Below are 13,880 nucleotides of genomic sequence, written 5' to 3' on the forward strand. Positions count from 1 at the left end.
TGCTTCCTATAATAGCTATAAATCTAGTTTGGAGATCATAAAGCAGATTTAACAGTGGTTTTTAAAAGTCTTCCATGGTGGGGCAGTATAATGTTAATTTCCCTTTTATTGGAAGTGCTTCCTGTTTAGAGAGACAATAGCCAATAGGAGTGAAATAAAACTGCAAGAACCTGCATAAATTGCTGCTCCTCATGTCCGAAATGGTGCTTTATGGAGGACTCATTAAAGTTACCTGACCCTGAGGGGATAAAAAGGGCACCTTGGATGTGAGTTTTATTTGTTTGAGTAGAGTGCGCCTGCACGCATGGGTGGAGTGCCAGGGCTGCTGGAATGTGCCTTGAACTCTTTTATACTGTCCCTAATTCAGCTACACTGGTATCTAAAAATAAAAGCAAGAGTTGCTGCAATATTTTTTTTAATTGGATTATTTTTCTTTCCATTCTACTGCCAAGAAAGAATTAATGCACAACAGCTATTATGTTGGTAACTTGCTCTATTTATTTATTTATTTTTAATTTTTATATACCGAGGTTCTTATAGAGACTATAAATCACTCCGGTTTACATATAACGATAAACTGCCCAACAGAGATAAGGGGGCTTTACATAGAACAGTGGTACATATGGAACATTATAACTGGATGACAATTTAACATAATGATAATCAATAATATAGAATAGTTCTAGACTAAAAAAAGAAAAAAACCCAAAACTTCTGGCTGTAAAATAATTCATATATACCAAACCCTTGCTTCACATTTAGGCTGTAACTAAAAATCTCTCCCTTGAGTGTGGCAGAATTGGCAAAAAGCGTAAACTTTTTAGATTATATAAAGCTTCATAGCTCTGTGATAAGAGTAAGGGGAAGAGGGATCTGCTGAACGTTGGATTAAATTATGAATATGCAACTTCAGGATGGCAGAGAACCAAAAAGCAGACTTGGATAAGGAGTATTTCTTAGCGTGAAGCCAGATGGACTCAGGACCCCAGTGGGTTATGTGTTCCTCTGCTAGCAGATGGGAGACGGACTCAGGTTTCAAAGCTGACGTCACCCTAGATATACCCCTGCAGTGACCTCAGCTCTTCAGTATTTCTCTGTCTCCTAGCAGATGCGAACGCTATCCCCACACTAGCACAGCGTTAGTGGGATTGCAGCACAAAGACATTTTTACCTCCACTTTAAAAGATCGAGCCCCACTCTCCTGCAGTGATACCCAAGGGTCCCTCCCCCACTTGAGATTTCCTGAGGCGGTTTCCGAGATCCCTCAGAGGTGTGCATTGGTCCGGTAGCTGGTTTCCGGCGTGAACTTAGCTGCTGAAGCAGCTGAAAGGCAGCGGGTGCAGAAGCCGAGCGCGCCGGTGAAGGCAAAAGCCCTCTTCTCCCCCCCCCCCCCCCCCCCCCCTGCAGCTGGAGACAGTCTTTGTACTCAGCCGGTAAGTGCTGAGACCAGGTAAATAGAGAACTCCTCTCATCCAGAGACATGGAAGAACTTCGGTAAGTTTCTTCCTGTCTCCTTACGCGGCACGCCGTACCGGCTGCATTCCTGATCTCCGTTGGGGCAAGGGAAAGGGATTCCGAGCGGGTTGAGTGGCCCCTCTGATGGGCTAGGCCCCGTTTTTGGCTTGGTTGACTCCCCATGTGGAGATTCGCGGCAGCACCATCTTGTGCGCGGTTTGGTGCAGTGCCATTTTCCCACTTCGGCCGTCAGTAAGCGCGGTGCAGGCCGGCCTTCTGTGTGCCTAATGTGCGCGTAAATACGTGCACAACTTCGTGCACAACGACCGCTTGCATACGTGCGCACGATATACAATAACTGGCTAAACGCACAAACCACACACGCTATGGCCTCGGCAGCAAAGAAGCTCAAGCAACACTCTCTCTGCGCGGCCTGCCATATTAGAGCCGCACAGTCTGACCTGGAATCCTGCCTGTCAACACTGTGAGGAGGAGGCCCAGGGAGAGCTGGTTTCTCAAAACATTTCCAAGCCCAACCCATCCCAGTCAGAGAATGGGTCGGCTGCAACCTTATCCAATATCTCCCCGGACCTGCGCAATTCCGGGACGGCATCCTCCTCGGGAGAAGGCAGTTCAGCGGCCCCTATCCTGGTCCCCCCTGGGACAAATATGGATCCACCAGCCTTCTTGGTTAGAATTCTTTCAGGGCATCCAAGCATTTGTTCAGGTGCAGTCAGCCCTGGTCCCTGCCTGAATTGAGCCCCAACAGGAGGGATCTCGCTGTCCCAGACCTGCCTGCGGGCCGCAAGATATGCCACGCCCTCACCAAGAGTATCCCTGACAGCGACCCAGATACCATGGATGACGATGGGGATCCACTGGAGGACGGAGAAATCCCTCCAGGCCTGGACCCCTACCAGACCCTTCTTCGTTTCTTCCACAGAGATGAATTACTGTCACAAGTCTCCCAGACCCTGAAGACTCTGGAAGTTCCAAACACGGACCCTATGGTGGAGCCAAAGAAGAACCCCATCCTGGTGTCCCTTCATAAAGCTGCTTGCTATTTCCCAATGCTGGAAGCCATCCAGGAGTTGATTGACCTGGAATGGGATGCCCCGGAGGCAAACTTTAAAGGAGGTCAGGCCTTGGACGCCTTCTATTCCAGTCAAGGAACTCTTGCATTTCCCCAAAGTGGATGCCATGGTCTGCGCTGCCTTGAAGCGAACAACCATCCCTGTTGAGGGAGGGGCGGCCTTGAAGGATGTTCATGATAGGCGGTTAGAATCCATCCTTAAGCAAGCCTGCGACGCGACAGCAATGACACTGAAGATTACTTCCTGCTGTGCCCATGTGGCTCGCTCCTGCTTGCTCTTCGTGAGAGAGGCAGATAGCACTGGGGCGCACGCGGGAGAGGCGACTGAACCCGCCGCAGCCTTCCTGACAGATGCAAGCTCAGATCTAGTGCGTTCCTTGGCCAGAGGAATAGCCTCAGTGGTGGTGGCCAGAAGACAGCTATGGTTGGGGAACTGGTCAGCGGACGCAGCCTCTAAGGCGAACCCCACAAAGATGCCCTTTAAGGGATCCCTCCTATTTTGAAGCAAGTTGGAGAAGCTAGCTAGTAAGGGAAGGGGGGAGGGGGGGGGCGGCGTCGAGTCTACCAGAAGAAGAAAAAGAGGTCTCAGCAACTCTCTCCCATCAGGGGTCAGACCAGGGGCTTCCAGCGCTTCTGGCCCTTCAGAAACTAATCGTTCCAGTCATCTTGACCCACGGGGAGGACTCGGTCCTTTCGGAACAGGCAACTCAAAAGAGGGACAGGCTCAGGCTCGACCCGAGCTTCCTAATGAAGTTAGGCCGACCCATTCACGGGAAGAGGAAAATGGGGTTGACTTTCCCTCTTCTAATAGTGGTGGGTCAAGTTCACATTGGACAAATGGGTACTGGACATCATACGAGAAGGCCAAGTTCTGGAATTTCTCTGCATCCCTCAGGACAGGTTCATGATATCACCTTGGCACTCCCAGCTCAAGAAACTGGCAGTGGAATCCACTCTGATAAGGCTCCTCAGTCTGAGGGCTATAACTCCAGTACCCACACTCCAAGAAAATATGGGGCGTTATTCCATTTATTTTATCGTACCCAAGAAAGAGGGCTCATTCCAGCCCATCCTAGATCTCAAGAGCGACAACCGTCATCTGCGGATATTGCACTTCACATGGAAACTCTCCGCTCTTTCATAATGGCAGTTCAACCGGGAGAGTTCTTAACCTCCCTGGACCTTGCCGATGCCTACCTTCATATTTGTCTTATCAAGACCACCAGCGTTTCCTACGCTTTGCGGTACTGGGCCGCCATTACTAGTTCCAGGCGTTACCCTTCAGTCTGGCAATCGCCCCCTTGAACATTCTCCAAAATTATGGTGGTCATGGCAGCGGCACTGAAGAAAGAAGGGATCCTAGTGCATCCCTGCTTGGACAATTGGCTGATCTGGGCAAAGTCAGTGGAAGAGAGCCTCCAGATGGCCAGCAGGGTCAAGTCCCTCCTACAGGAACTCGGCTGGGTTGTGTGAACATGGAAAAGAGCAGCACTCCTTCAAGTACCTGGGGGCCCAATTCGACACCAAGCAGAACAAGGTCTTCCTCCCTCCCCTGAAGAGGAGGAAAATGATGGATCAAGTATGCTGGTTGGCGACCACAATGTGCCCCAAGGTGTGGGACTATCTTCAGTCCTCTGCCTCATGGCATCAACACTGGAAGTAGTACCGTGGGTGAGGGCTCACATGCAGCCTCTCCAACGCTCCTTATTCTCACGCTGGAACCCATTGTCCCAAGATGACTAAATTCACCTCCACCTACTAACGGAGGTATGCTCTCGGCTCCAGTGGTGGCTATAGGAAATCCACCTAAGCAAAGACATAAGCCTGACCCCACCGAGCTGGATCGCCCTCATGACAGACACGAGCTTCTGAGGGTCGGGGGAGCTCATTGTCTGTCAGGAGCTGACAGCCCAGGGACAATGGACCAAGGAAGAGGCGAACTTGGAACATAAACAGCCTGGAAGCACAAGCGGTCAGACTAGCATGCCTGCAGTTCAGCCACAGGCTCTAGGGGCAAGCGATCCGGGTGATGACTGACAACGCAACAATGGTTGCCTACATCAACTGCCACAGAGGAACCAGAAGCCATCATGTGTCTCTGGAAATAGACTCCCTTATGGAATGGGCGGAGTTAAACCTACAAGGGATCTCTGCCTCCCACGTCACAGGAAAAGACAACATCACAGTGGACTTCCTCAGCAGGGAAATCCTGGACCCAGGGGAATGGACACTATCAACCCAACTAGAAGCCCCAGCTTCTAGTAAATTGCTGGGGCTTCCCAGCCATGGATCTACTGGCCACATCTCACAATGCGAAAGTCCCCTGGTTCTTTAATCGCGGACTAGATCAGCACTCCCAAGGGATTGACGCCCTCGTCCAGACCTGGCCAGAGGGCTTACTGTACGCCTTCCCCCCCATGGCCTCTACTGGGCAAGATCATCCACAAGATAGAACACCACAGAGGTTTAGTCCTCCTAGTGGCTCCGGATTGGCCCAGATGCCCGTGGTACGCAGACATGCGAAGGCTCCTCATGGGGAGTTTTGTCTCCTATCTGCTAGCAGAGGAACACATAACCCACTGATCCAGATTCCATCTGTCTACACTAATGAAAACTAAATTATCAGGTAAGTAATTTCTCCAATATCTTACAGGGATCACACTCTGAGGCTGGCAACTGGGATAGATCAGTAGCAGTGTAAACTGGGTGGGCCAATCTGCTGCTATTTGGGATCTCAAGAGGTTGATTGGTTGGTTGTTTAACATCAAATCTGATATACCACCTAATCTCAACCAGCCCTTGGGGTTAAAAGAAATTACAGTATCAATTCATAATCAAATACAGAGGCACACATTAAAATCTCTCTCCCCCCCCCCCCCCACCACAAATACTACAAAATCATTTTAAACATAGCCCCCCAGATAGATTACAAAAATTACCTTCCATTTTTTCCATCAGCAGGTGATTAATTTTCCTTGGCCTTCTAGCCAGTCAAATGCATACAGACGTATGGTACCCTTCCAACATCAACTCAATCAAATGCCTCAAGAAATAACTCTGACTTTACCAATGTGTGAAGACTCCAGTTCTGTAGGTTCACTATGACTGTTAAAACTGCACTCCAGCAATTTTAGAGATATTAGATGACTTGTGTGCTTTTTTTTTCAGGCTACAGTAGTTGTAGATGTAGTGTAGTGGAGTAGTAGTAGTAGTAGTAGTAGATGAAGTGGCTTAGTGGTCAGAGCAATGGGCTGAGAGCCAGGGAAATCAGGGTTCAAATCTCACTGACATTCCCTGTGACCTTGGGCAAGTCACTTTCTCTCCTGTTGCCTCCGGTCCCCTCTTAACTTGGTAACTTTTGGGCACCTAAATTCTAACAAAGCTGTAAACTGCTTTGAGCATCATTTGGAAGGTCAAGCTAAAAATTATTAGACCGTCCAGACAATTGCATTATGCCTTCGTTTTCAGTTTTCATCAGTGTATTTGCAACAAGAAGAAAAATGGGCAAAATCAGTGGTTTCTAGGTAAACATAATTTCTGTTCTTGTAGTAAATATTGATAAATTCCCAGGGGAAAAAAATAAATAAAAACAAAGGTCCCTAGTTATGTCCCACTGCCAGTTGACCTGAGTGAGGCGGCATCCCTAATAGGGAACTGGATGGGGAGACAGAAGCACTGTGATGATGCAGTAGCAGCAGCAACTCAGAAGTTGGGTTATTTTGTGGTGGGGGTGGGGGACCACTGATCAGCATTTTAAGGGGGGGGGGTCACTGCTGAAAAGTAATACCTTCTGGTCTGATTCAAGGCTCATGATTTGCAGGGTTCTAGAAGGAGCCAGGACCATCACTGTAATGCCTGGAATATATATGCTAGATGGGAGAACATAAAATAGGGAATAAGGCTGCAGCAGACCCCTAGAAGTGAAGTGAAATCAGCTTTGAGCTTTTTTTTTTTTTTTGTCACCATCTGCTGGCAGGCAGATATAGCCCACTTCTCTGGACTGGTCTGTCAGGACTAAAGGAAAGGAAATTAACAGGTAAGTTTAAATTTCACTTTAATACTAGCAACATTTTTTTAGATCAGTTGGCAGGTAAAATGGAGCAATCTGTTCAGATTTCCCCTTTTTTTTTTTTTTTTAGGGTTGTTTTTTTTTTTTTATTCCTAAAGTGTATTTTTGTTTGGGTAGTTTTAAAGTTTTTGAAAACTCTTCCTCTGTTTATGCAGTTAAGTAAATCCGTGTGCGGCCATGCTGATCCTTATCAGAGCCCCAGAATCGACCCAAGGTCACTTTAGAGTGGATACTGAAAGGGTGATTTTTTAAATTGCTGTCCAAGCAGCATACATTCTTTTTTTGATGAGTCCAAAATAGTAAATGAGAACAAATATTGCGTGCTTAGTAACTAAAGCTGTGTTGTGTTATGCTTTTGTAGCTGGGCGAATTTATAAAATATCTCAGTGGTGCTGGAACTGAGTAAAGGGCGTAAGGCTTGCATTTGATTTCTGTCTTTCTCCATAGGGTGTTCCAGTCAGACTGGAAGTGGGTCCCCGAGACCTGAAAAATAGCCAGTTTGTGGCTGTCAGGCGAGACACCGGAGAAAAGCTGACGATGGCCGAAAATGAGGCAGAGAGCAAACTGAGAGACCTTTTGGAGGCGATCCATTCAAATCTTTACACCAGGTCAGGCACGGTGTCAGGTTCTACTTCACAAACTAATAGATTGGGCACCGGGCATCTGGGAACTTATGGTGTGTGTGTGTGTGGGGGGGGGCTGTCTCCTGCTTCTTTGTACTTCCATCCCGATCAGAACCAGGGCTGGGATCTGGCACCATGAGCTTTCATTTCTGATTACCCAGGGATTTTTCTCCTATTTGATGTAACCCCCACCCCAGCATATCTAGTTCAGTCATTGTAGCGACTGTCCTGGTCCAGGGGCCGTGCATCGTGGATCCTTCCAGAACTCTGCAGTCATGGGCCCTGAATTTGGACAGCAGTCGCCAACTGTAAATGAGTGTAGATCAATGGCTATCATCCCCCCCCCCAACACACACACTAAAAAAGCCCTACCTTTGAGTTGCTGCTGCGAAGTCACGGGCCTTCAGTCTCCCTACCCAATTCAACCTGCATAACTTATGCACTGCCAAAATACACAAGTTATGCCAACTTTTAAAGCCAGTGTATGCCATTTTGTCTGTTTTTATTCTATGTCTTATATCTCTCCATTCTATGAATGTTTAACTGTACTCCCGCCTTGAACTGTGGATAAGACTGGATAAAAAGGTTTTTAAATAAATTAGTGTAGCTACCTCACGCAGGTCAACTGGTTGTGCCTCATTTGCATACCAGAACTTCAGACTACATCTCCAGGTATGAAATAGGCAGGGCAAAGCCAGGACTGGATCTCGCTCCACGTTGAGGTGGCACCTCTGTTTTGAATTGGCCTTATCAGCAGTGAGGCAGAGAATGCCTTGCTCTAGAATAAAAAAAATAACCAGACTTCGGGCTAGTTTTTTCAATACCTTTTATGCCCCTAAAACATTTTATTCCATTTTATAAAGCTGCCTTATTTACCACTAAAGGACAGGATTCACCCTATGATCTGGTGCAAAACATTATATTCCAAAAATGTTATGACTATCATATAATCATTGATCATATGGCATGGGCCTCAAAGAGGTTTACAGAAACCATTCATATACATCATTAGAGCAAAATGATAAAGACCAATATACATTGTAACAAATATATCTCAGTTAAAAAATTATATACATATCTAATAATGCGGGTTTATGTACATAAATGGTTTGTTATAAAATTGCATGAGGGTGGTGTGCATAAAAGCATTTGAACCCGATTTCACATATGCTCTTATGTGCACACAAAAACAGGCATTTGGTGGGGGGGAGAAAGGGGCAAAGTGGGATTTACACGTATACTCTTGATTTAAGTAGGGCAGGTGTCCACCGTGGCGCATTCAAGTAGGGAATGGAGAGGGCCATTCTGCCGGCATTTTGCGAGTCAGGCTGACCGCATGGTGAGTGGTGCAGGGAGGACAAGATGGCACTGGGCAGTTGGCACGGGAAATGGCTCATGCTGTTTTCTGCCTGCAGTATGAGGTGTGTGTAGCTGGGTACCTCACTAGCTCTGTATGCCAAGTGTCCTCTGCGCAGGAGGAAGTCTCCACCAAGAAGTGGGGCTCTCAGTCCCAGTCCAGGGACCTGGAAAAGGAGTCACCTCACAGGAAGGGATATCAGCTGGAGGCCTCCATAGAAAGAGGGGAGCAGGTACCTCTTCCTCTGTTTACTATCCCTCCGGACCCGATGGAAGTGTGTGCAAGTGTGGCCATGCCTGTCGCACTGGTGCCCAGAATGGATTTGTCTGCCCTTTCGAGGGTGGGGTTTTTTAAGGGCCTAGAAACTTTGAATAGGTCAGGAGATCCTGTGTTCAAGATCTGTAGCCCACCCACCTTCAAAATCTACTTCCTTCCAGGGTAAAAGGCATTCTGAGCACTCATGTTCCCTTCTAGCATATGTTGGGCAGCCGAAGAAGGAATGTAGAGATTGGGGGGGAAGAGGAGGATTACTTTGAAGATTATTTGGATGATCTTAAGTCCCCCCCCCGGAGGAACCTGGGAACCTGGCTTTAGAAGAGGATGAGATTCCCCCTGAAGCCGAGCCGCACAGTTCGATGCTGAAACTCTTCCATAGGCATGAGTAATATGGTTTGATTTCTCAGTCGCTGTGTGCACTGCAGCTGGAGAAGGAGATTGTTTCCTCCAACCCTCTAAAGAATGACCCTATTATGATCAATTTAAGGAAAACATCCAGTTTTTTGCCTCTGCACGAGGCAGTGCAGGATCTAATTGATTTGGAATGGGAGCACCTATGGCAAATTTTAAGGGGAACAAATCCTTGGCAGGCCTGTACACTTTAGACCCTCAAGCAAAAGAGCTATTTTGTTTTCTGAAAGTGGATGCTCTAGTGTGCACAGTCACTAAGAGAACTAACATTCCGGTGGAAGGTGGCGCTGCCCTCAAGAATGTTAAAGATCAGAGAAAAGAGGCTATGCTAAAGCAGGCCTTTGAGGTTATGATCATGAATCTGCAAATCTCCGCTTGCTGCTGTATTGTGGCGCGCACAGGTTTGTATTTGACCCAGGAGGCACAAGAGGTACTAGGAGAGAATGTTAGTTCCCTAGAACCAGGGACAGCCTTTTTGGCAGATGCAGGTTATGATTTGGTGCATACCACAGCTTGAAGTGTAGTATAGACGGAGGCGCAACATCTCCTTTGGTTGCGCAACTGGTCAATGGACACTCTCCAAGTCAAATTTAATGAAGCTACCCTTCAAGGGACATCTTTTTTGTTTGGTGACAAGTTGGAAAAGATGGAAAATAAGTGGGGAGATTCAAAGATCTCTCACCTATCGGAAAATAGAATGTCATCTTCATTATTCTCCTTTTCGAGGGGCCATTTTCAAGACTAAAGATGATTTTGCCAGAACAAAAGTGTTCAGGAAATCAGATCTTGCTCCTTCAGTAGGTCTCGGTCTTCTCAGTCTAAGAAGCTGGGTAAGGACAGTGGTTTTGAGACAGGAGCTTCCCATTCTCCACAATGAAGCATATCAGATAAGTATCAGGTATCAGATAAGTGAACGTCTCTTACATTCGATCAGAGGGTTCTCGACATGTTCAAGCACAATTATGCCCTGGAGTGGGTGTGGCTGATTTTCAATGCTTTTATGGTTTCTCCATGACACTCCGAAAAGAAGGCTGCCATACTAACTACATTGCAATGGCTGATTGCATTGAAGATTGTTCCTGTACCAAAGGATCAGAAAGGAACTGGCTTTTGTTCCATTTATTTTGTGGCCCCAAGAAGGAAAGCTCCTTTCATCCAAAATTTGATCTGAAGCAGGTCAACAAGTTTCTACAGGTGACACATTTTCAGATGGAAACCTTGAGTCGCAATTATGGCAGTGCAGACAGATTTCCTCAGTTCACTATATCTGACGGAAGCTTATCTGCATATTCCAATACAGAAGGAGCATCAGCAGTTTCTACCCTTTGCATTGCGTAGTCATCATCAGTTTCAGGCTTTGCCGTTCGGTTTGGCTATGGCACCCAGAACCTTTTCAAAGGTTATGGTGATAGCAGTGCACTTCGCAAGAAAGGCATATTAGTTCATCTTGTGATGCATTACGGGAAATTTGCTTTCACAGCCAATTACACCAAAGCAACCATCAATCTGTATCTGGATGATTGGTTGATCAGGGCTAAATCCAGGGACAAGAGTCAAATAGTGTCTTGCAAGATATGTCCAAGAGCAGTTTGAAGCTTACTCAAACTCTAGAGTATTTTATACAGCTCGAGGCAAGGTGTTCCTACCGAAGCAGTGAATCCAGAAACTGTGTGGACAAATTTGAGCCTTGCTTTCGACAAACTGCCCTTCCATATGGACATACCTGCAGATCCTAGGTTCCATGGCAGCAACTCTAGAGCTGGTCCCATGGGCCAGGATGCACATGTGTTCGTGACAGAGAACGGTGTCATCTCAGTGGAGTTCTCAGTCTCACGAATACAGAATAAGGCTGTCTCTCCTGGCAGCAGTTTCTCTGGTGGCTGAAGAGGGATCATCTGGTCAAGGGAATGAACTTGGAGGTTTCCAACTGGATAGTGGTGACCACAGATGCGAGTCTCCAAAGATGGGGAGTTGACTGCTAGGAGCTGGTGGTGCAAGGTCAGTGGTCTCCTGAGGAGAGGGGTTGGTCCATCAGTCAGCTGGAGGCTTGAGCAATTCAGCTGGCATTCCTGAAGTTTGCGGACCAGTTAATAGGGAGAGTGGTGAGAGTGATGTCCAACAACGCCACAGCCCATTGCTCTTTGGGATCTTAATTTGGTACTGGTGTTTTTATCAGGACCTATCTTTCTTCCCCTCAAGCAACTTTACTTGCATTTAATCATGATGGTATTTCTAGTAGCCATATGTTCAGTGCAGCAAATTTTGGAGTTACAGGCACTCTCTTGTCTAGAAACCTTTCTAATAATTACTCCGGATAGAGTGCAGATTAGAACGAGACCTTCTTTTTTACCACAGGTTGTTTCGGAGTTTCACTTGAATCAGTCCATATCATTACAGTCTCTGGATAGGGGTATGGATGAGCAGGAGTTTGCAAGGTTACATCCTTTGGATGTGAGGAGGCATCTTTTGCGTTACTTTAATGTTACATAGAAACATAGAAATGATGGCAGAAGGCCATATGGCCCATCCAGTCTGACTAGCAAGCTTTCACACTTATTTTTCTCAAACTTATCTGTTACTCTGACCACTGAGGTCAGGGCCCTTATTGGTAACTTTTTGGTTCTAATTTCCTCTCCCCCCCCCCCCCCCCCCCCCCCCCCCCCCACCCCCGGCCAATGAAGTAGAGAGCAGTGCTGGAGCTGCATCAAAGTGAAGTTTCAAGCCTAATTGGTTAGGGGTAGTAACCGCCACAATAAGCAAGCTACTCCCATGCTTATTTGTTTACCCAGACTATGCAATTCATTCCTTGTTGGTAGTTGTCTAAATGTAAATCCTCTTATCTTCATTCCCCCCTGCCATTGAAGCAGAGAGCTATGTTGGATATGCATTGAAAGTGAAGTATCAGGCTTATTTGGTTTGGGGTAGTAACAGCTGCAACAAGCAAGCTACTCCCACACTTATTTGTGAATGCAAATCCTTTTTCCCACATTTCCTTTCCGTTGAAGCATAAAGCAATGCTGGAGTCGCATTAACCGTGTGTGTTTATTGAATAAGGGTATTAATCACCAGGTATTAGCTGTCATTCCCACAAGCCACTCCCATGCCTCTTCTCTTCATTCACATCCTCAAGACTTTATGGATCCACAGTGTTTATCCCATGCCCTTTGAAATCTTTCACAGTTTTGGTCTTCACCACTTCCTCCGGAAGGGCATTCCAGGCATCCACCACCCTCTCCGTGAAAAAATATTTCCTGACATTGGTTCTGAGTCTTCCTCCCTGGAGTTTTAAATTGTGACCCCTGGTTCTGCTGATTTTTTTTTTTTTTTTTTTTTCCCAGCGGAAAAGGTTTGTCGTTGACTTTGGATCATTAAAACCTTTCAAGTATCTGAAAGCCTGTATCATATCACCCTTGCTCCTCCTTTCCTCCAGGGTATACATATTTAGATTCTTCAATTTCTCCTCATAAGTCATTCGATGAAGACCCTCCACCTTTTTGGTTGCCCTTCTCTGGACCGCCTCCAACCTGTCTCTGTCCCTTCGGAGATACGGTCTCCAGAACTGAGCACAGTACTTCAGGTGAGGCCTCACCAAGGACCTGTACAAGGGGGGGATAATCAATTCTCTTTTCTTACTCAATATTCCTCTCTATGCAGCCCATCATTCTTCTGGCTTTACCTATTGCCTTGTCACATTTTTTCGCCGACTTCAGATCGTTAGACACTATCACCCCAAGGTCTCTCTCCTGCTTCGTGCACATCAGCCCTTCACCCCCCCCCATCGAATACATTTCTTTCAGATTTCCACACCCATATGCATGACTCTGCACTTCTTGGCATTGAATCTCAGCTGCCATATCTTCAACCAGTCTTCCAGCTTCCTTAAAGCCTGTCTCATTCTCTCCACTCCTTTCGGCGTGTCCACTCTGTTGCAGATCTTAGTATCATCTGCAAATAGACAAACCTTACTTTCTATCCCATCCGTGATGTCGCTCACGAAGATATTGAACAGGACCAGTCCCAACACCGACCCTTGCGGCACTCTGCTCATCACCGCTCTCTCTTCCGAGTAAGTTCCATTTACCATCACACATTGTCTTCTGTCCTTCAACCAGTTTGCTATCCAGGCCACCACCTTGGCACTCACTCACAAGTTTCTCATTTTATTCACAAGCCTCCTGTGCAGGACCATATCAAAAACTTTGCTAAAATCCAAGTAGATGACATCGAGCACTTTTCCTCTATCCAATTCCTTAGTCACCCAATCAAAAAAGTCTATCAGACTCGTTTGACAGGACCTTCCCTTGGTGAAACCATGCTGCCTCTGGTCCAGCAATTCTGTTGCTTGTAGATAATTCACTATTCTTTCCTTCAGCAGTGACTCCAGTACTTTACCCACCACTGAGGTGAAGCTAACCGGCCTGTAGTTACCAGCCTCCTCTCTACTCCCACTCTTGTGAAGAGGGACCACCACTGCTCTTCTCCAGTCACTCGGCACCACTCCTGTTTGCAGGGATCTATTGAACAGATCACGCAGCAGAGCCGCCAGCACATCTCTGGGCTCCCTCAGTATCTTGGGATGAACCTCATCAGGCCCCA

General features: G+C 46.8%; 1 protein-coding gene across 4 annotated transcripts in view; it reads left to right on the forward strand.

Annotated features, from left to right (window-relative positions):
* The window catches only part of EPRS (glutamyl-prolyl-tRNA synthetase), a 250,216-nt gene that overhangs the window by 210,546 nt on the left and 25,790 nt on the right, over positions 1-13,880 (forward strand). For all 4 annotated transcript variants that reach the window (XM_029593176.1, XM_029593177.1, XM_029593178.1 and 1 more), the window contains one exon: positions 7,065-7,225. In XM_029593176.1, the coding sequence (XP_029449036.1) occupies positions 7,065-7,225 (161 nt within the window). The remainder of the gene's footprint in view (positions 1-7,064; positions 7,226-13,880) is intronic.

The sequence above is a fragment of the Rhinatrema bivittatum genome, chromosome 3 (genome assembly GCF_901001135.1).
Source record: "Rhinatrema bivittatum chromosome 3, aRhiBiv1.1, whole genome shotgun sequence".
Lineage (NCBI taxonomy): Eukaryota > Metazoa > Chordata > Amphibia > Gymnophiona > Rhinatrematidae > Rhinatrema > Rhinatrema bivittatum.